General features: G+C 44.7%; 1 protein-coding gene across 20 annotated transcripts in view; it reads right to left on the bottom strand.

The window, feature by feature from the left end:
- The window catches only part of KIAA0586 (KIAA0586 ortholog), a 102,063-nt gene that overhangs the window by 21,244 nt on the left and 57,015 nt on the right, over window positions 1-23,804 (bottom strand). For 18 of the 20 annotated variants that reach the window (XR_014787999.1, XM_084835846.1, XM_084835739.1 and 15 more), the window contains 3 exons: window positions 22,817-22,988; window positions 21,799-21,923; window positions 20,508-20,595 (listed from right to left, as the gene is read on the bottom strand). Coding sequence is in view for 19 of the 20 variants with exons in the window: in XM_084835846.1 (XP_084691972.1) it covers window positions 20,508-20,595; window positions 21,799-21,923; window positions 22,817-22,988 (385 nt within the window). In the remaining variant the exon portion in view is untranslated. Of the gene's footprint in view, window positions 1-11,618; window positions 11,688-20,507; window positions 20,596-21,798; window positions 21,924-22,816; window positions 22,989-23,804 lie in introns of those variants that run through there. The other 2 variants (XM_084835870.1, XM_084835809.1) reach the window with 2 other exon arrangements.

Raw genomic sequence — 23,804 nt, 5'->3', positions numbered from 1 at the left:
TGAATGAGAGGTAGAGCTGCGTGTCATCCGCATATTGATGACACTGCACCCCAAACCTCCTGAGGATAGCCCCCAGCGGCTTCACATAGATGTTAAATAGCATCGGGGAGAGGATGGAACCCTGTGACACCCCACAAGTAAGTGGCCACGGGTCCGAAACCTCCTCTCCCAGTGCTACCCTCTGGTACCTGCTGGAGAGGAAGGACCGGAACCACCGCAATACGGTGTCCCCAATGCCCAACCCCTCCAGGCGGTCCAGGAGGATACCATGGTCAATGGTATCGAAAGCCGCTGAGAGGTCGAGGAGAACAAGGAAGGAGCATTCACCCCTATCCAGAGCCCTCCTCATATCATCCACCAAGGCGACCAAGGCCGTTTCTGTCCCATGCCCAGGCCTGAAGCCCGACTGAAATGGGTCTAGATAATCAGTTTCTTCTAAGTATGCCTTCAACTGCACCGCCACCACCTGCTCAATCACCTTGCCCAAAAATGGCAGATTTGAGACTGGGCGAAAGTTGTTCAGAACTTGAGGATCCAAGGAGGGCTTCTTTAAGAGCGGTCTTATCACTGCCTCCTTGAGGGCTGATGGCATCACTCCCTCCTCAAGGGAGGCGTTCACCACCGCCTTGATCCCCTCACCCAGTCTCTCTCTGCAGCCCATAATGAGCCAAGATGGGCAAGGATCAAGTAAGCAGGTGGTCGGCCGTACCGATGAAAGCACCTTGTCCACTTCATCAGGAGGAAGAAGCTGGAACCGATCCCACAAAACCGGTTTGCCACAGGTTTTGAAAACACCCTTCGTCCCTTCACATCCACTTTTGGCATCCAGGTGAGCAAGCTGGCCAATGCAGCAGCCTCAGATGCTTTGGATCAGTCAACTGAGAGAAGCGTCTCTCAACATGAGGCCACCCTCCACAAGGAAGCAGATATCTGAAGATGTGCACTCTCTGCTCTACCCTCTTCTCACAGGATGACAGGGGGATGCTTTACAGAGGCCGCTCTGTAGAGCCCCTGAGCAAACTGAGAGCTGCAGCCAACTGCGGCTCCCTGACAAGGTTGCCTGTGTTTGCAAATACGTGGGGTTTTGCATTCACACGGTGGCTTCTTCCTCCTGCCCCAGTGCATGGCCTGTTGTTTACATAATCACCTACGCTGCAGCGTGGGTTGGCGTGTCGTGAGAACCTGGCATGCGGCGTGGCGGGGGTAGCTTCGTACCTACAACTCCTACTGCACGTCATAAACAAAAGGTGCGCACAGGGGCGAAGCCACAATGGCTCCTCCCGCCCCGCTCGTCCGAACCCAGTCTCTATGTATTTTAGGCGTATATCCAAAATGTGCCCTAGGCACACATCTACTAATATAATTGTGGGAAGTAGCTCAGGGCATGAGCAATTAAGCAGTGGCAGTGACCGCTGTGCTTCCCCTTCCTGCACACCTTCTGTATTAGATGAAGAATAACAGTGCACATTCCCATGGTTCCATGGAGGTTTTTAGGCCTGGTTCTCTCATGAACTGTAAAGAATGGCAATGGCTAGGCACAGCTCTGTTTCCTCTCTTCTGCTGCCTCTCCCGAGAGCATTAACAAGACCAACAGATCAAGTGACTGTCTAAGTCTTTATTACCCTTTGAGCTACCTGAAGAATGTGTCCTTGACCTAGGAAGGCATCCCAGCATTAAGGATTAAGGCAGTAAACACCACAATTTGGAGGGCCGTTTTGATGAAGGGCCCAAGTGTGAAAAACAGGGCATATGTTTACATAAAGATAAGCTAAAGAATGCATTTAACCTTACCATGTTGGCTCGCTCAAGCGCTCCTAAAAGTCTCACTGCATTATGAAAACTGTAAAGTGAGGAGGACTTTGGAATATATTATTTAGCTTGCAAGTCAGACAGACACTAGTATATCAAGAGCTTGGCAAGCATCTCCTGTGTTTGAGTTACCTCCTGTGTTTGCAAGACACATCTTTACCTTATGCAGAGACTGAAGAATTAATGTGCTTAACTTAAGTGGGCATTGCAAGACCAATGGACTGCATTGCCACTGCAGCCATGGCTTTGTCCTGGTAAAGACAGACAGACCCAGGACCCCATTTAAAAGACTGCAGTATCCTGCTGTATGGAAGCAACACAGGCCCATAAAGTTTAAGAGGAAAGCCTTAGACGGGAATTCAGATGTACACAGAAAGGCTTGGGGCTCCTCGTTGCCCACTGCTGGTGTAAGAGAGAAAAAGATGGACTCCAGGACCCCCACCCCGCCCCATGTAAGCATATATATAGTGACAGATCCCAAAAAGTTAAAAAAAATCTCAGGAAAGAAGTCACTTAGGGTGCAATTCTAGGCATGTTTAGACAGACAAAAGTCCTTCAGCTATGCTGGCCGAGGAATGCTGGGAGTTGTAGGACTTTTGTCTGTCTAAACATGCCTAGGATCGTGCCCTTAATATCCAACCACGTTTGGAATTTCTTTCTGCCATACTTCCCCATCCTGGTGCCCTCGAGATGTTTTGGACTGCAAGTCCCAGGACTCCTGACCATTGGCTATGCTGGCTGAGACTGATGAGAGTTGAAGTCCAGAACATCTGGAGGGTACCAGGCTGGGGAAGGCTGATGTAGCCCAATATTGTCTCCTCTGATTGGCAGCTACATCCCAAGGCCTGAGGCCAGAGTCTTTCCCAGCCCAGCTACCTGGTGATCTTTAACTCAGAATGCCAGAGACTGAACCTAGGGCCTGCTGTATGGAATGAACATGGCCACCACTGAGTTATGACCCACCCCAATGGCATCTATCCTGCATTGTGTGTCCTGCAAAGGTCTAAGAAGGAGCGCTCATAAAGGGGATATCTCTTGCCTAGGAAAGGAAGCCCCACTTAACAAAAAAACACTCCCTGAAACACTAACCTTGTTTATAACCAGACCAAATTGCACTATGCGGGTGCACAATACATTTTAGTTGGAGTTAATCCTCTACCTAATAAAATTACTTCAATTTTAAAAATTTAAATAGAAAACTGCTTTCTGAAAACGCCAACCTTCCATTTTTTAAAATTTAATCCCACCCACCACCACCCTGCCTTTAGAAATGTGAAGATAAACATGAAAGTAGGCGGACAATGCTGAGCAGAAATCATATAAGCTAGAAGGGAAGCAGGAATTTCTGTTGCCGGAGTACCTGGTCTTCCTTGTGAGCATCAGAATGCTGGTTGGCTTGCAAGTATGTGCTGTATTAGAGCAACGGAAGGCAGCAGAGAGAAGCTATTTTAGATAATCAAATCTGTTCCTAAATCCTACACACAACGCATGCCAGGAGCCAGCAAAATTAATGCAGCGTTGAAAAACAGAGACTCCATTTTCACATCAGATGGCGTGCTGGCAGCCATATCACTGCACCCTCATACTGCTTTTCCAGCATTCTTCAAAACTACATAAAGAAACTAGAGAGAGAGAGAGAGAGAGAGAGAGACAGACAGACAGACAGACACACACACACACACAGAGATGTATATAAAAGAAAAAAACACACATCTATGTATTACAGAGTACAGTAGGGGTGGCAACTAATAATCAGTCTCTAAAAAGCACAATGGCAGTTAGACTTTGCCCTTCATAATTTTAGAACTTTTTGAATATTAAAGGCTTTATGAATGCTGTGACCAAAAACTAAAGGCAGGAACATTAGCCACAAACCCACAGCTAGACTGGTAGAAGAAAAATAAGCTGCCAGTCCTTCCTAGAACCACACTGAGAAACTATCCTTTTGCACAGAATAAATAATTCTAACTAACTAGGATAGGGATATCACTGGGGCTTCTTTTGGCAATGGTGACAAGGGAAGGAAAGGGGAAAATCCAAACTTCCTACTCCATAGTTTCTTAGTACCACCTAGTTGTGATCTGGTGAGAGCCATAAAGCATATGGGGGGTGTGTGTGTGGAGGGGAGGATACCTTCCCCTCATCAAAGCCCCGGGACACAGGAAAAGGATCCATTCCAGACAGGAAGAGAAGGGTGGTTGGAAGCAGCAGCAGCTTAGCCATGGAGACAGCAGACGGACCAGGAGATGGGGAGCATGAGGCTATCAACATGCAGCCAAAAGCCCTCCTCCAGAAAGTCTATAGTCTACTCGTAAGTATGAAGGAGTGCAACAGACGTAACAGGAAATAAATGCAGCTTGGAGAGGTGCTGAGAAGAAGCAGGAGGAAGATCCCTGGATAGTCTCTCAAGAGACACAGGAAGCTCAGAGCAGAGGACAACATAGAAGTTGGGGGAGATCCAACCTTCTGAGGCCTTGAGCAAACAGGATAATCAGGAAAAAGAGTTTCAAGGTGCTGTGTGTGTGTGTGTGTGTGTGTGTGTACACGTCCTCTCCTCCCTTCACATATATGTACAATCAAAACCAAGGTAGCGTAACATTAAACATAAGCTGCATGGAAAAATGGTGGGACTGAGGGTGCGCCCATCCTGAATTTGGTAGAAAATATGCATTACAGCATCGTTGGCAGCATGAAAGAATACGAGATGGCCATCCCCGAGCAGCTGATAGATAACTAGACAGGAAAGCCAAAGGTGGTGGTGGGAAAAGAATCAAGAGGCATCAAGAACAGAATGTAACCATATGACACACTAAATATGAGCAGGAATTCTGCCTGTCAGTGTGCAAGAGGCAAGGCCACACTGATGCTTTAACTGTCGGCCTTCCCGTGCGGCTCACGTGTCCCACGGCTCTGCAGCACTATGGCACCCATCCAGACGTGGCTAAAACAGCAAAGGGCCTTTTGGCTCCAGTGGACCAGAAGAAGGGAGAAAGACTTTCATGGGCCACTGCTGGAGATGCAAGACCAAGGGTTGCATGATCATCGCTTGCCATTTCTTCCAGTACTCCCATTTATTTATCTGATAGATTTATAATAGATTTTAAAATACATTAAATACACCATGATTTATATTAAAACAAAATAATTGCTGAAACATTTATATAAAACGTTTATAAAACATTGAAACCAATACTCACTTTGCCATAATCGTCGTACTCCTTTCCCAATTTTGAACCAATCGGTTGTTCCATGTCTGGTTCTTACTGTTGCTTCTTGACCCTCGTACAGGTTTCTCAGGAGACAGGTAAGGTGGTCTGGTACTCCCATCACTTTCAGAATTTGCCACAGTTTGTTGTGATCCACACAATCAAAGGCTTTAGCGTAGTCAATGAAGCAGAAATAGACGTTTTTCTGGAATTCTCTTGCTTTCTCCATGATGCAGCGAATGTTGGCGATTTGATCTCTAGTTCCTCTGCCTCTTCGAAACCCAGCTTGTACTTCCGGTAGTTCTCGGTTCGCATACTGCTGAAGCCTAGCTTGTAGGATTTTGAGCATCACCTTGCTGGCATGTGAAATGAGCGCAATTGTGCGGTAGTTTGAACACTCTTTGGCGTTGCCCTTCTTTGGAATTGGAATGTAAACTGACCTTTTCCAGTCTTGTGGCCACTGTTGAGTGTTCCAGATTTGTTGGCATATTGAATGCAGCACTTTAACAGCATCATCTTTTAGGATTTTAAATAGCTCGGCTGGAATACTGTCATCTCCGCTAGCTTTGTTGTTACTAATGCTTCCTAAGGCCCACTTGACTTCACTCTCGAGGATGTCCGGCTCAAGTTCAGTGAGCGCACTATCATGGCTATCAGGGACATTCAGATCTTTCCACCTCTTCTTAATCTCATCTGCTTCTGTTAGGTCCCTGCCTTCTTTGTCCTTTATCATGCCCGTCTTTGCACAAAACGTTCCCTTGAGATCTCCAATTTTCTTGAAGAGATCTCTAGTCTTTCCCATTCTGTTGTTTTCCTCGATTTCTTTGCATTGTTCATTTAAGAAGGCCTTCTTGTCTCTCCTTCCTATTCTCTGGAACTCTGCATTCAGTTGGGTATATCTTCCCCTTTCTCCCTTGCTTTTCACATCCCTTCTTTTATGAGCTACTTGTAAAGCCTCATCAGACAGCCACTTGGCTTTCTTGCATTTCTTTTTCTTTGGGACGGATTTCGTTGCTGCCTCCTGAACAATGTTACAGACCTCCGTCCATAGTTCCTCAGGCACTCTGTCTATCAGGTCTAATCCCTGAAATCTATTCCTCACCTCCACTGTATATTCATCAGGGATATGATTTAGGTCATACCTGAACGGTTTAGTGGTTTTCCCGACGTTCTTCAATTTCAGCCGAAATTTTGCAAGAAGCAGCTCATGATCTGAGCCACAGTCAACTCCAGGTCTTGTTTTTACTGACTGTATGGAGCTTCTCCATCTTTGGCTGCAAAGGACATAATCAATCTGATTTCGATATTGACCATCTGGTGATGTCCATGTGTAGAGTCGCCTCTTGTGCTGTTGGAAAAGAGTGTTTGCTATGATCAGCATGTTCTCTTGGCAAAACTCTATTAGCCTTTGTCCTGCTTCATTTTGTACACCAAGGCCATGCCTGCCTGTTATCCCGGTGATTTCTTGACTTCCTACTTTAGCATTCCAATCCCCTAGGATGAAGAGGACATCTTTTTTTGGTGTTAGTTCTAGAAGGTGTTGTAGGTCTTCATAGAACCGATCAACCTCAGCTTCTTCGGCCTCAGTGGTTGGGGCATAGACTTGAATTACTGTGATGTTGAATGGTTTGCCTTGGATTCATACTGAGATCATTCTATCATTTTTAAGATTGTACCCCAGTACTGCTTTTCCCACCCTTTTGTTGACTATGAGTGCTACTCCATTTCTTCTAAGGGATTCTTGCCCACAATAGTAGATATGATAGTCACCTGAATTAAATTCGCCCATGCCTGTCCATTTTAGTTCGCTGATTCCCAAGATGTCGATGTTCAATCTTGCCATCTCATGTTTGACCACCTCCAGCTTACCTTGATTCATTGATCTGACATTCCAGGTTCCTAAACAATATTGTTCTTTACAGCATCGGATTTTCTTTTCACCACCAGACACATCCACAGCTGAGTGTCCTTTCGGCTTTGGCCCAGCCGCTTCACTCTTTCTGGCGCTACTTGGAAATACCCTCTGCTCTTCCCCAGTAGCATATTGGACACCTTCCGACCTGAGGGGCTCATCTTCCGGCGTCATATCTTTTAGCCTTGTGATACGTTCCATGGGGTTTTCTTGGCAAGAATACTGGAGTGGGTTGCCATTTCCTTCTCTAGTGGACCACATTTTGTCAGAACTCTCTGCCATGACCTGTCCGTCTTGGGTGGCCCTGCACGGCATAGCTTATGGCTTCACTGAGTTATGCAAGCCCCTTCGCCACAACAAGGCAGTGATCCATGAAGGGGTGAACAATGCTACAGGAAGCCATTCTCAGCAACACTGAAGGGGATGCTGTTGATTAACGGTGTGTGTTTGTGTACTCATGCATGCGTGTCTTACCTTTGAGAAAAGGTGGTACTCTCTTGGATACTTGAAACTGTTGCAACCCCCCCGCCTCCCGCGTGACTTTACAAAGAGATGAAAATTAAAAGCTTTGTGGAAAGGGGGGCAATGTTCTTATGGTTGGATTGTGGGGTTCGGCAGTACTGTATTGTTCACTGTACACGCATGACACCAGTGGGAATAAGAGCTGGTTCAAGTTCTAAGTTGCCATTATTTGGCTAATAGCTTCAAGCTGCCGCGGCACAGCTGCACGGACCCAGCCAGACAGGCTCTCACAGCAATGCTTTGATAGCGTGGGGGCCCTTAAGTGTCAGGATATAGAAAAGGCAGCAGTTGCTGGCTGTGAAAACAGTCTGATGCAAACCAGATGGGGGCTCACTTGACGGGCAACACAAAAGGAAAACAATCGGTTCATTCAACAAAAGTCGAGCCACTGCCCAGGAGAGTTAACAGAACACAACAGTCAACCACAGTGGAAGCAAACAAGAAACAGTTGTGTGGCTCTGTTTTAAGGGAATTTGTTTCTTTTCAGACTAAACAAAAGTTTTGATTTCTAATTCTTAGATTCATTAATTTCAGTCCAGATTACCAGCCTCCCGCTACCCTTCCTCCAGAATCTTTCAGAGTTTGTTCGTTTTACTCAGAGCAAAAGACACCTCAATAACAGGGAAACTTTAAAGGATAATGTGATTTATATGTTTAATATAATACGAAGTTCCTATCAAGGAAGACCTGTTCTTTCTTTTGTTTTTAAATACTTCCATGAAGGTGCAGTTATCTTACTGCTGTTACAGCAAAATGCAAATTGTTCACATTCCAATAGCACTGATGAACTCATTTTTATCTAAATGGACAGAAGGGGGCTGCTTTGCTGTGCCAGAACAGCAGTTTTCAAGCTTTCTGCTTTCAGAATACTCTGTTCTTGCTAATTTGTCTGCCAAAGAACCCCTGCTCAACTGCATCTCAGTGTACTGCAGAAGATTCTGGGGGATGTCTTAGGAGGCATACTCCATGCATAGCCACGCATGTTGGGACTCACTGTGCTTTCAGTTCATGCAGGGCAATAATCTAGAACACACACCTTATGACTGCACATTCCAGGGGGTTATCGATAGTGGGTAATTCTGGTTAGTTTAAACTCTGTGGACAAACCAGGATCATAAGCCACAGTCTGATCCTGGTTTGTTTGAATAAATCATAGTTTCAATTAACCACCATTCCCTCAAGTTCACATGTAACCAGGAACTCAACTGGTGTAAAAGTGGAAGCAAAAGCTTCTGATCTCCTCCTTGTGGTCATACCAGAGAAAGAGGGTGCAGGGAGGAGGGAGTGCATGAACCCAAGGTTTGCACACATAACATGAAGCCATAGTTTAGCACTATATCACTAAAGGCCCATTAGGTTTCACAATAGCCTGGTTCAGACAATCTTATCTCTATCTAATAAACCCAAGCATGAATGAGCCTTTTGCCCACACATGCAGCTCCTCCTTTTTTTCTTCCCTTCGCAGCATGCCTCAATGCAATGTACAAGTCTTTGATTCTCCATGGCTTCTTGTTTTGTCTGAACTGGGAACCTATGGTTACCAAAACTGGAAGAACATAAGAGCCATGCTGGATCAGACCAAAGATCCATCTAGTCCAGCATTCTCTTCACACAGTGGCCAACCGCTGTTGATCTGGAACCCATAAGCAGGGCATAGGTGCAACATAAGCCAGGATCTCACACCAACTCCAAACTGTGGTTTAAGATCCAGGCTTGTTCCAAAGCTGTTTCCCAGTTTGGATGAAATGGGAAGCTATGGTTAATTGCATTCACACTGCATTCAGGAACATCAGTAAGGCAAGTGGCTGTGGGCACGTGCAAAAGATTCATTCATGCCTTTGCTTATTAAGCTGAGATATGATCATCTGAGCACAGCTAACTGCAAACTCTTCTCCCCTACTGCTGCCCCAGAAGCAGACAAATTCAGTATGTAAAAGACATATAGTATGCATGACCAAAGGTTTCTGATTGCACTCCTATTTAAGCTTCTATTCAGTTGTTCTCACATGTAAACTCTACATATGAGGTAGGGAAATGGGGAGGAGCTTGCTAGCTGCATCCCCCCTCTTCCACCGTGCAGGTCTCTCTCTACCTGTGCAGGGCGACTACCTGCAGAGGAGAGCCTCCTCTCTCTGTAGAGGCTGTCCTCGAAATTTAAGAAGCCTGGAAGATCAGCAACCAAACATCACGGGGAGAGTTCCATGGATAAAGATCTCCTCTACAGGCAGCTGCCCTCCACAGCTAAAGGGCAACGAGAATGGTGAGGGAGGGAAGCAGAGCTTGTGCACTCATCCCTGCTCCCTCTCTTTGCCTACACATGAGGAGAATAACTGAACAGGGCTTTAGTTGTAAATTTACATTTTCAAATTGTTATAGCAACCACTTAGCATGCAAGCTTGTTCAGGACATATGACAAAATAGGAATCTTGACTGAAAATTTGGTCTTCTGAAATTATTGTAAATAACCAAGAATCAATCATAGAATCATAGGGCTGGAAGGGGCCTACAAGGCCATCGAGTCCAACCCCCCGCTCAATGCAGGAATCAAAGTCAGAGCATCCCTGACAAATGGCTGTCCAGCCTCGTCTTGAAGGCCTCCAGTGTGGGAGAGCCCACCACCTCCCCAGGTAATTGGTTCCATTGTCGTATTGCTCTGACACTCAGGAAGTTTTTCCTGATGTTCAGCCGGAATCTGGCTTCCTGTCACTTGAGCCCATTATTCCGTGTCCTGTACTCTGGGATGATCGAGAAGAGATCCTGGCCTTCTTCTCAGTGACAACCTTTCAAGTACTTGAAGAGTGCTATCCTATCGCCCCTCAGTCTTCTCTTCTCAAGGCTAAACATGCCCAGTTCTTTCAGTCTCTCTTCATAGGGCTTTGTTTCCAGTCCCCTGATCATCTTTGTTGCCCTCCTCTGAACCCTCTCCAGTTTGTCTGCATCCTTTCAATCCTCCAGTTGAAAGCTAATGTGCTAGAACCTAGCAGTGCTCATCTTCTTTATTCACAGGGTTCATTCGATTCTTCACCGAATACTCTGAAAAAAGCAGGCAGCGCAGATCCACCCTAGATGGAGGTGACTGTCAAGAAGCGGCTTAGGAAACAAGAGGGTCGCCTCCCTTCCCAGCCAGCTCTGAAGGAACCAGAAAGAATGCGGCTCTGCCAAAAGCCAGGCAGCCACATGCGTTCATGGAACCTAATGGCAGGACTAAGGAAACATATATTTTCTAAGTAGCGTCACACTGTGCTTACACCACAGGGAAACCAGTCTAAATATCCCCCCTTTGAAAGAATATCCATGATTGTGATCTACTTAAAAAAAAAACCTTCATTAAGACTTGTCAAGTAAACACAGCAATCACTTGAAGAACTACAATTACACTCTTAAGCATAAAGAGGAAAAAATACGGCACACTGGAATGCTGGCAATTAGGAGCTACCAAAATAGGCCTGGCTTTTACTTAAACTCTTAAATGGATTTTCTGAGTTAAATGCTGTATTTCGTTAACTAATGTAAATCTGCTTGATGTCAGATTATGTACAGAACAATACACACACAGTCTGGCAATGGCAGAGTGTCACAAGCACTTAGCCAACACTGATGGTGTTAAATATGTGCTGCTAGTACATCCCTCTGTTGTAACTCTATGCATGAGAACCAGGAGTTGTGCTGCAGTAAGTTCATGGGTCAAAGTTCACTGTGTCCTATTCCCATTGAAATAAATGGTGCTCATTGGTACTCACGAGCTCTATTGACTTAGAAGTACCCACCTCTAGATTGTGCCCCATATAAGTGCTAGTCATGACTTCTCATGATTTACTCCTTCTCTTGTAGTGCTAGAACTCAAGGTCAAAGACTGCCAAGAGATTTGGGGTAGAAAAAAGGAAACATTTATCACACAATACATAATTTATGGAACTAGTTGCCAAAAGATAGGGTGGCTTCAATGGCTTTAAAAGGGGGCTTAGTCAAGTTCACAGAGGAAAGGCTATGAATATCTATTAGCCATGAAGGCTATATGGAAACGGCCTCATGAGAAGCACTTAACTACTGTATTTTTATTGTTTTATATTTGATTTTGCATGCCACTTAGAGGATGTATTTTATAATATCTGCTGGCATCACCTGAAGACATTTTTACTTTGGTGGGCCTTCAGCCTCTTCCAGTTTTAGCCTTCCTCTCGTCTCTTACCACTGTCATGGTCTCACTGCGAGCAACCCCACTCAGGTTCAGTTGAACACTGTGGAAAGCAGATACAAATGCGTGGCATGACCATAAACACTCAACTTCCCAGTTTAACAGTCCAATTGCACCATGTTTAGTGAGGCTTACTCCTAGGTAAATGAGTACAGAGCTGCAGCCTAAGAGGCTGCTTTGGGATACCAGCACTGGTTTGTGACTCTACTAAATATGTTGTAAAAAAACATAAATCTAAAAAAACAACTCAAGGAACATGGGAAGCTGTCTTGTACCAAGTCAGATCATTGATCCTTCTAGATCACTGTCGTCTGCAATGACTGGCAGGAGCTTCAGGGTTCAGAGAACTCTCCCAGTCCTATCTGGAGGAATGAGGGACTGGCCCTAGGACTTTTTGCCTTAGAGTCAGTGTTTTATTTATTTATTACGTCTCTATATTGCCCAAAGCTGAAGCTCTCTAGGTGGTTCGCAAAAGTTAAAACCAAAAAATACAACAACATGATAAAAGATACATTTCAAAAATGGTACAAGTTTAAAACGACAAAACAAAATTAAAGTAAAAGCCAACAGCAGTATAAAGATCAAACAAATACAACAACACATTTAAGGCACAATCCTATGCATGTTTAGAGAGAGAGAAAAGGCCTATAACTCAGCATGCTGACTGGCTGGGGCATGCTGACAATTGTGGGCCTTTTCTTTCTCTAAACATGCATAGGATTGCACCCTTAAAAACAAAAACTGGAAGACTAAAATGCCTGGAAGAATAAAAAGCTGTTCACCCAACAGTGAAAAGACTACAGTGTAGGCATCAGGCAAGCTTAGCTGGGGAAGGCATTCCACTATCATGGTGCCACCACTGAAAAGGCCCTCTCCTTAGTAAACCACCCACCTCACTTCATTTGGTAGGAGCACCCAGAGGCAGGCCTCTGAAGATGATCTGGGCATAGAACTGGCAATTACATAGGTGGGTGGGTATGCTGAGTGTAATTAATGACTCAATTTTATGTTTACTTTGGGGCTTAACACTTTCTAGAAAAAAGCATATATTAAATGTCTAATACTCCTGAACAGCAAGGTAAAGGTTATGCATGAAAGCCAAGCACAAAAATATTTAAACTGCATCCCACTGTCTGTTCACCACATTGCTATAGAAATCTTACATTCTTGAAAAATTACATGTAGAAAGATTTGTTATTTGTTTTGGGATCTGTACCCATCTTTCCACTTCAAGACTAAGTGCTCAAGGTGGCTAAGATTGTTTAGTTACAATTCTGGCATTCACCCTGTTCCCAAAACAGAAACAACTGACATTCCACAGACACAAAAATGCACCCTGCACCAAGCACAACTGGCTCCGCTTCCAGCCTCTGATTTAGCCTCATTCGCTGCGCCATATAGGCCAGGGGGGCAATTAAGGACAGTTTCACATATTCTGCGTGGTGCCAGTCAGAAGCAATGGGCACCATGCTGGGGCAGCCCTAATTTGTGCAAAGTGTATGGAAGGGTAACAAAGTAGATCTCGTGCCAATACAGCCATTAGCATCACAGCGAGGCTCTTACTTTCATGTCCATTAATTTTGTGTCTCAGGCCCCTGTTCATGTAAAGGGATGTATGCTTGAGCGGGTGAAAGGAGGTCAGCCTCGCCAGCTCACCGCCACCATCATCATCTGCTTTTATTCACGACCACTCAAGGCTGGTGCCAACGGGATGCTTGCCTGCCTGGCTGTTCTGCTTTTCTCAGTGAAGGCAGCGGCAATTACTAGTTTCATGAAGTACATGTTGCTGCGCCACACAATGCAAGAAGAACAAAGCTGCTCCGGTCATGTCCCAGTAAGTGTTTGAGTCCTGCGAGGGACTGTGAGAAAGATGATTTTTGGCAAGAAGACTTTCAGAAGGAGAAGGAGGAGAGATTCCCAAATAGCTTGCTTGGCACAGAAAGCAAAGTAAAGGGCCTGCCATATCACAGAATCATACAGTAGTAGGGTTGGAAGGGGCCTACAAGACCATCAAAACCAACCCCCATATCCCAATCATGGTCTCCTGTCCATAGAGAGGGGGGCATTGGCTCACCATTTCCTCCCCCCACCCTCACCCTTACCCAAGCACAGCACCTGGGTCTCATCCTTGATTCCAAACATCTTTCCCCCCTCATACCTTGACTCACTGTTCAGGTGGCTAATTTCTCCCTTCACAGTGGAGATCTACCTATAAATCAGCCTTTCCAACCTGGTGCCCTCCAGAAGTGTTGGACTGCAACTCCCATAAACCCCAGGCAGCATGTGCTAGCAGGGGTGATGGGAGCTGTAGTCCGACACCTCCAAAGGATGCCAGGTTGGGGAAGGCTGCTATAAATGCACCCTTATGAAATAATCCCCACCAGTGCACTGGCTCCGTGTAATTAGTGATGAGGGAGAGTCATGCAAAGGAACCTCACAGATTTCCAGAGCTTTTAAGTATTCAACTCGTTGGCTCAGTTCACACAGGCTGATTCAAACAAAGTTATCTGTATCCAGTGAAACCTAGTCCAATTTTTTTGGGTGGTGCGGGACGGGGAAGGTTCGCTAGCTGGGCTGCTGCACGTAATACTTTTTCTTGTGCATAGATACAATTAAAAACCTTTATAAGGAAAACAAATTCTGATTAGCCTTTATTTGTTTATTGAATTCTCTCTCTCTCCTGCACACACAGAGCACACCCCTTTGAATAGTAGATTCAGGGCAGACAAAAGGAAGCACTTCTTCATGCAACTCATATTTAGCTTATGGAGGTTGCTGCGATCAGATGTGGTGATGGCTGTTGGCTTCAGGCAGATGTGATATGGGAGATTGGCTCTTCCAATTAAAAAAACGATACCTTTAAAGGAGCTGCTGGGTGCTCTGATTTTGATCATAGTAGGAACACTGGTGCAGGGTTAACCCTTTCCCCTAATCTAAATTATTCAGAGACTGCTTTAACCCCACTGAGGAAGGAATACAGGAAGCATATCTGTATTTACCCCCTCAGCAGATCTCATAGTAGCATTGGGGGATCTAGATTGGGGAAATGGCATGGGGAGAAAAGGTTAACCCCTTCCTAGTGCTGCTGCTATGATCAAAATCACATACAGACACAACTACTTTAAAGTTAAACATGTTAGTTAACAAAAGGTACTCCTTTAAAGTATTGTAATTTAGTTGCACTTTGTATTGTATATACCCAAATTTTAAAAGATTGTGCAGTACGATTTTTCACTATCATCACGTGCAGTCAGCCTTGAAAGTGAGGCCATGAATAAGCTAGAAGAATCTCTGGTACTACAGAAGGGAACAGCAAGTCAAAATTCTGCAGAAAACCTACTGCCATCATTATTTCAGCCCAGTGCTTTACCTGATTCCTAAGTATTTTTACTCAAGCTGGCAACAAATTAAAAAATGGAAGTGGAGGCATAACATTCTTACTGGACCATTCCACCAGTCCATAAACTGAAGCAGAAATAAGGCATTCTGACCATAAGGCATCATAAGCCTGGGACCAAAATGTGCTGCTTTGTTAGCTACTTGGAGGGGGGGAGCTGAATAAGCAACTTACTACTGGAATCAAGTCTACTAAGTTGTGACTCAGTTCCAAGACCTCTCTGATGACAACCTCTTAGCTTAGGAGGTCTCATGGTCCTGGAATCTACCAGAGCTAGAGTCCAAAGGGAAATCCTCCACTGACCTCTCAAAAGGGGACAGAGGAATTACCAGACTATGAATGTGGGACTGGCTGTTCAGACTTCCTTCCAGATAGGAAGTCTGAAATTGATCCACCAACCATTCAAGACTGCTTGCCCTCCTAGGGAACCTGCACTGGAGAAGGCCAACGGCAACCATCAAGGGCCATTCCACCACATCCCAGGGCATGCTGTCAGGTTTCTCCATCCCCTTGCAACTTTGCTCTGCAGTCTTCAGGCCCTGTGTGGGAATAGAGACTCCCTTAAGCTTTGGCCCATCAGGTCAACTCCTCCTTTCCCAGGGAGCTGTCCCAGGTCCTGATTCTGACCAGCACCCTGCTGCCTGAAATCTACTACCTGCTACCGATTGCTCTCTGTTTCTGGTTGGTTCCCCAAGTCTTGCCTCACCCTGAGGGCTCTCAGCCCAGGCAACAGAGCACACCACTTCCTGCCCCTCAAAAACTATCACCAAAAGAACACACAAAAAGAAAGTAACGTAGACTGTGATTGTTTTAGAACTATTTTGAGCTCTGCTGGTTGCCCAAATACTGTTCCTTCCAGCTGAAGCATCTGGTAAGGATTTGCTATACCACAATAAGTACTGTAATTCATTAGCATAATTTCTGGCTAATGAAGAAATGACAGCAATGTATCTTGCAAAGTTAAGTAATGAATCTATTAACAGAGGAAATGAATTCTATGACACATAATAGCTTTCAAATCTAAGCAAGGAAGACGTTATTTTCAGCACAGAACACAGATTTCCTCGGAAGCTTTTACAGATTATGCTCTGGACCACACATTTTCTCATCATAGCTACAACACTTGCTAGACTTGCTGGATAAGGGCTAAACATTTAATAAACATTTTAGTTTCGTCTTACACACATACACACAAACATGCCAATGCACAAAGCAGATCCAGATTACCAGTATTCAATCCCATGTAGCAGCTATTATGCAATCCCTGCTTGGTAGGACCCATATGGAACTGAGTATATGAAGCAGGTCTAATATTTAATTGGCTCCATGACCAAGGTTTTGGGTGTTGTTGTTTTTTTTGCAAGATCTGAAGTAAAAGCATGCAATAGCTAAAGAACACCGTGCTGAATCCCTTCCTGTGACCCAGTACCAGGGATATCCTGCTGAACACACAAGAGTAAGGGTGGATGAAAGTCCCTTACCTGTCCTCGAAGGATGTTCGCGGTGGGGGGGAGGCGCGTCGCTGCTCCCCCCGCGAAGTTCAGGCCGGAGGGGGGAGGCTTCCCGCCTCGCCTGGCCGCGAACTCGAAAGTTTAAAAAAAAAACAAAACGACGCCCCCTGATAGGCTACGTGACGATTAACGTAGCCTATCACGGCTAGATCTGCAAAGTCAGCCGTGATAGGCTACGTCAATCGTCACGTAGCCTATCATGGGTGACTTAAAAAAAAAAAGCGCGTACGCTAATGGCGGCCCCCATAGGGAGCCGCCATTCGCGTTCCTTATTTGGTCGCTGTAGTCTACGTATAGATTTACGTAGACTACGGCGAAAATAAGGGCAACGCTATTTGCGTAAACCTTTACATAAACCTTTACGTAGACTACAGTGACCAAATAAGGAACGGGAATGGCGGCTCCCTATGGGGGCCGCCATTATCCGTACGCGCTTTTTTTTTTTTTTTTTTAAGTCACCCATGATAGGCTACGTGACGATTGACGTAGCCTATCACAGCTGACTTTGCAAATCTAGCCGTGATAGGCTACGTTAATCGTCACGTAGCCTATCAGGGGGCGTTTTTTTTTCTTTTTCTTTTATTGGAATGGCAGCGGCGGCAGCCGGTCGAAAGACCGGCTGCCGCTCCCGCCCCGCACGAACAGCCGCCGAACCCGCCGCCGGGAGGGACAATCGGCGAAGGTAAGTCCCGTCCCGGGGGGGGGGTGCGGGGGGGGGAGGATTTCTCCCCGAAACTTGTTCGGGGGGCCAAACACGTTGGCGCTCGGCCCCCCGAAGTTTCGGGGAGAAATTCTCCGCCATCCCTACACAAGAGTAACGCATGAAAAGACAATGATAATCCAAGTCTACTCTGTGGTCTATGGGCCAGAACCTACTGATATGTGTCTAGCCCTTACTCTCCAAATATCCTCCTTTCAATGAAGCGACTTAAGAGTTGACCAACTTTTATCAAAATAGATCTGTCAGCTTGCAGAAAGCTTCATCTGCACTCTAGACTGCTATTTTTTTGACCAGCAAAGAGATACTAGATCTAAATTTGTTAAAGTCTCTTAAAAGAGTGTGAACATATTTCCTCCTGCACACCTTGTATATGAAATGCACATACACACACGGCATATTTTGGGCAGTATCTCATCACAGAAGCTAATGCTAATGGCATTGCGCTAGAGGTAGGGATGGTGGAGAATTTCTCCACGAATCTCGGGGAGGCCGAATGCCAACGCATTCGGCCCCCCGAAATTGGCAGTGAAATTCTGCCCCCCCCCCCCCCCCCGGATGGGACTTACCTCCATCGAACGTCCCTCTCGGCGGCGGGTCCCAGCGGCGGTTCGGCGGCAGTTCGGCGGGGGCCGGGGCCGGTCTTCCGACCGGCTGCCGCCGCCCGTGATAGGCTACGCTATCATGCTATTTGCGTTGCCCTTATTTTTGCCGTAGTCTACATAAATCTTTACATAGCGATTTACTACTTAATATTAAATCACATCCTTTCTCACCACCTCTTGATTTAATGTATTCTGCCAATTTCACCATCTGCACTACCTGCCATATTTTAAACCACATTTGTAATGAAGGAACCTTTTCTCCCCATGCATTTTTTTAAGATGCCTTTTAACGCACAGTCTTTAGAAGGCAGGATTCCCCTATGTTCTCCTAGCAGCCCATCAATAATTACATTGGTTACATATACCTTACTTGGTGCAAGGAATCTAGGGCTGCAACATTTTGTCAATTAAAATCACTTTGATTAATAGGTGTAAAAGCCTTTGATGTACTAAAATGGTGGCCCTGATTAATAGGGCAGATTTTTAAAGATGTATTATTTTTGATACAATAATTTATTCTGTCACCCTCCCAGAGAGCTTTGGCTATTGAGCGGTACAGAAATGTAATAAATCATATTAAAACTACAGGTTGGCAAGAAGAAGGAATGCCTTCTCTAAGATGGTTGTTACAAGACATGAGTGCATCATCTAAAAACAAATATAGGGTCACATCCAATATTATCCTAGCAGAAAAACTATGAGAGTCAGCATTGTTCCGCTAACGGTTACTAGCCGAACAACTGGCACAACTAGAGCAAATGACACCTAGCCTAAAGGAGTCGCAAAGCCTTGCAGAAACCATCCTGCAGAAAGTCTTGCAGAAGCAGAATCAAAGTACCGGATCCGATGCTTGTGAAAATGGGGCTACCACAAATGGTCCACACTACGTGCTAGTGGAATGACACCGCTGGATTGCTTTTGCTTCTGTAGGACCATTTAAAATCATATGCAAAAATGCAGAAATTAGAAATAAAATCAACACATACAATTTACAAAGATTTCTTTAAACAGCTGGCAGGTCTAAAGAAATAATTGCCTAATGTCAGTCACTCGGTTTCTAATACTGAGCACACTCACTTTGCCTCTCTAAGGCTTTGCATTAATTCCTGACTTCAAAATCAATGATGGATTAAAAAAAACATTTATTTATTTATTTTCATTTCTATACCACCCAATAGCCGAAGCTCTCTGTGCAGTTCACAAAAAACACCCATAGGTACTGTACATAATGAATAATTATTGTGGGGCTGTGCACCATATGCCAGGCACTTTCCCCTACCAGGCTGCATCCCATATACTTAAGAAAGCAGTCCTGCAGAAAGACAGAGGAACAAAATCCTTATCTACCAGCATCATCTAACTTCTGAAATTTGTCATCGCAGTTGTATATAGGGATGGAAAAATCCCAGACGCTGAGGGTTTGGAAATTCTCTCTCGCCCAGTTCCACGACACATCCATGTGTGGGAAGGCTGCTATGTAAAACTGTCCCCAACTGGATACGGCTATGGTTTCCTTGTCTTGTAAGAAAATAATTTGTGTCAAGAGGTGCTCTCCAATGATCGTGTTACAACTCATTCTAGCTTTCGCCCTTCTTTAATGGCATATATGAGACTTTAAGGATTCAGGTTTTTTTATTGCGTGTGTCATTTTTTCTAAAAAGAGCAGAATTACTTTATGTATAAATATATGGAAAAAGACACGGCTGCCATTCCTCCTTAGTAAGATGAACAGATTGCCGCCATCTTGTGGTCAAGAACAGACGTACAAGCAGATCGAAGGTGGTTTTTATTTTTTATGCATTTATGGTAAATGTCCATTTACCATACTTGAGGGGGAGCCACAGCTAGTCCCAGCCCCCAGACAAGTGTAACTGCATTATACACGTGTTTGCCACATTCACAGTTTATATATTTAGGCCTGCACTTGAACAAGTAATACATGAACTGGTCCATAGAGCCTAACTAGGTTGTTGTTTTTTAAATGGAAGTCAGAGCCTGCTCTTATCATTTTTATTTGTAAAGACTCTTTCCTCAATTTAACCACCACCCCATGAGGCTGTTTCTCACATTTATGCTAACGTTCCTGAGGAAATCTTCAAAGGGTAATAAAAAGATTTTACCTGGAAACCTGCAATACAGCTTTAGCAGAACACAGTTCCGCAATTAAGCCTTCAGCCACAACTTGGCATCGCTCTCGATTCCTGTAACCGTTCTGTTCCAATAACCTGCCAGACTGAATTAAACTTTAACGGACAAGTAGATATGAAAGACACCACAGTATTATTGAGGTCAGTGACAGTTTATTCATTTCAGATCAGACTAACTCCTATTATTTGACTCCTTCGAAGGCTTTTTCCCTATTGCTTGGCACCTCTTTTTGGAGAGCAGAGAACTGGGTGCTAGTTGCTTGTTGCCACAGCTCTTCCTTCACATTCTTTTCATCCTTGTGTCTATTTCTTACCTTGGCCATTCATGTAATGCGCTTGGCAGTGACATTTACTGCAGTGTAACAATAAAATGAGACCACAGGATATATACTCTGCCAGTCAGTTTAAACTGACCATCTGCATACCATGAATCGATTGGCTTGATGTGTACCAGCATATCAGGTTTAAATGATTATAAAATTTACCTGGCTGTTGGGAGGCTTCGGATTTGGGTTTCACGCAGATGACTCTGGATCTCACTGGTACTGCCTGCAGTGACTCTTGGTGCTTTTTCTGTGTGCCAGTTATTAAAATGTTGTGTTAACATTCTGACATCTAGTTTGACGGTCTTAGAGAAACAAGGCTTCAAGAAAAAGTTGCTTAAAGCCGAATTTGAATTTTAAAAGCTTTATATTTATCTTTGAACTTAGAGAATGCAGAAGTATAGATGGTAATTAATGCCCATCTTTTCAAATAAGACTGCAGCCAACAAATAAAATGGAGCTGATAAAATGAGTCCTTGACCACAGTTGCCACCTGCACAAGCTGGGACAGCAACACACACACACACCCCGAGGCTGCAGACTTGGTTTACCAAGGAAGAGCATGCTCCATTCCCTCTGAACACACAGATCCCCCTTATACTTTTGGGATGGGGGAGAGGGGAGCCCTGTTCAAGATGCCACTTTTGTGGATGCAAGATTAACATCCACTGAGAGCAAGGGCCTTCTCAGCAGTTGCCCTGATTACGTGGAATGCCCTCTCAGTAGCTGCCCCAGTAGTGGTGCATTTGGTGCTTCATAGGCCTCTTTTTGGAAGCAGACAAACTTCCTTGTTTTTACCAAGCCCTTGAAGTCGCTGTTCGGTAAAAATGGCTGTCTTAGTCCTGCTGCTGTCATTTGTTTTGTTGGCTTTAATGGATTAGCAGTTTTCTGTTAGTTCACGTTTCTATATTGTATTGGTGAATGAATACTGAGAAGCAGTATACAAATGCTGCAAATCAATAAATACATAAATGAAATCAAGATGTTTGCCCACTCCAAGGCAGCAGATGCTGTGCTTGCATCTTCTCCAAATTCAGTCAGTCCATTTGACCAACTAGGGTTGGCAAACACTTGTTTAGAGTCGCAACAACCACTTCTTCATCAGATCAAAAGAGCTAGCGGTTTTCAGCACATTTATTCTCCCCCATTCCTATCTCCAGATAATCTCACAACAGCTTCAGCAGTGAAACAGCAGGAGGATAGAGCTGTGTGGAACCTGATAATGCAGAGTGAGCGCAAGGCTCTATCTTAGACATAATGCTGCAGATGGCATAGTAGGATGTTTAGATCTAATATACAGAAAGCCTCTAAAAGGTCCAGAAGAATTAACCTTTTTTTTCCAGTGTCTCCTGGCTTCAGGTGGCACGACATCAACACAATAAAGTCAGTAAAGGTTTTTGTTTTTAAAAACACTTTTAAGTACAGATCTGCAAAAGATACCAAAGCACATTACCTGGGATGCATCATCAAAATGAGGTGCCAGCCCACTATCTCCATATGCTGTAGGAGAAACAGGTCGATCCAGTTCAGCCATGCTCATTGGCCCAGGAGTAATGTCAGCATCCCCAAGAATTTCTCCTGAGAGATTAGAACTATATTTAAAGGATACCACAAAGCTATCATTCAAAACTACGCAGCATGCTCCAGAGCAACCCTTGTGAATTAAAGGCAAATGGACCTGGAGCATGCTGGCTACTCTCAAATGAGGAAAGCGATCCTCTCACGTGCTCATCAATATTAGTGGCTTTTTGTAGTTCTCTGCATGATTTTGCTGGAATAACTGTACTGGGGATTTTGCCAAGAGCCCGAGAAAGCTTTGAACTGAGAATCCTAAACTAGCACTCATCATCATGAAATAAGATTTAGCCATAAATCTCTTACTATCACCCTTTTAAAATTTTTGTTCATTGGAAGAAAACCACAGTGAAGGTTTTTTTTTAAAAAAAGAGGGTAGGTGCAGATAAAATGGGGCCAATATCTGTACTATAAATAAGGTACTTACATTTGCCTTAACTGTGGTTAGTGTTGATAGCAACCAGGTTCCTCACTTACCTAAGATTCTGAGCTGGTGGTTTGAATCTACTTAAGAATCCAGGTTAAGCAGGAATCTGTCTAGCTTTAAACTTCGTTTAAAGTTGATGCCAATGTAATGCTTTCTCACAATTGGGGATGGGGGAGAGGGAGAATATCTGTCTCTCTCTAAAAGCCAGCCAATCTTGTTTATGGTGGATCTAGTTTTTGATTTCCCCAATCTCCAGGATTTGTCGACTCCTTTTCCTATATCAGTTACCATATCCTGTGGCAGTAGGTTCTACCGGTCTTCAACTGCACAGCGTCAAGTAGTAACGCTTTTCAGTTGTTGTTTGAAACGTGTAGTTTTCTATTGTGAACTGGTGGCATGGAACATTTTCAAGTTATAGTGTGCTCTGTCTAGGACAACCCAGAATGAGAATTTTTTTGTGAACTTGCACCTGCAGCTCTGTCACACTCCCCTGGTGATGGTGTACGTCGAGCTGGTTGTTTAGAGACTTGGCTGACAGGTTGGTCCATGTAAACGGAACATCCCAGGAGGACACTTTCTGCAGCTTTCGTCAACCTTGGCCTCTGCCCCTGACTAAGTTCCCCAGCACTGTCGTCGGTGTTCTAAAGTAAAAGTGAGAGAGACACGGCAGAGAGAACAACTGATATTTCCCCTCCTGGCAGCCACAAACACACACCATTGGTGCTAGACTGAGCTCAGTCTGAACTATATTCACCACTCATATCCAGATCTGTACAATTCCCAGCCCAGCAGCAATGCAATGCACTGCAACCAGGGGTGAGAGGAGTGTCCCAAATGCCCAGACAGACATGCTGCTGCTCCCCCACCCAAATGTGTCTACAGTGCTCTGGCTGCTTCCCCTTTTTTCTCCTCTAGGCAGACATTGGGGGAAGAGGAGGGAAGTGTCATAACGGAGGTACAAAATTATGGATCCCTAGGAATCATAGAGCTCTGGGCACAATCTCAATAGTGTTGGTGCTTACCTTGGATCCAGGATATCTAAAAGACCGCCTCTGCCCATACCAGCTGGTTGCCTAAGATCTGCCTAAAATCTAGTGGACAAGTCCTTCCTTGTGTTTTGCCTATGGGAGAAGCACAGCTGCTGGTGACTAGAAAGGGGGCTGTCCCTGGGGCTGCCCCTTAGCTGTACCTTGCCCTATGATGTTCAGATGGCTAACTCAGATGGCTCTGGGCTGAAGACTGTTCTGTCTGTTTTATTGTATTTTGCAGATGCTACTTTTTATTGAGGATTGTAATTTTAATGAATGTAATCTGCCTTGAGTGAAATGCAAGCTTCAGAAAGGCAGGGTAGAAATCCTCTTACACTCAAACAGACCCACCCAAAACCAAACAGGCTTTAGGCGAGAGGAGAGAAGAAAAGGAACAGTAGCAACAGAAGCAACAGCACCGACTGTTGG

This window comes from Heloderma suspectum, chromosome 1 (genome assembly GCF_057233095.1).
Source record: "Heloderma suspectum isolate Gila_16-S chromosome 1, 16-S_ref, whole genome shotgun sequence".
NCBI classification, from domain to species: domain Eukaryota; kingdom Metazoa; phylum Chordata; class Lepidosauria; order Squamata; family Helodermatidae; genus Heloderma; species Heloderma suspectum.
This window is presented reverse-complemented; position numbering and strand designations above follow the sequence as displayed.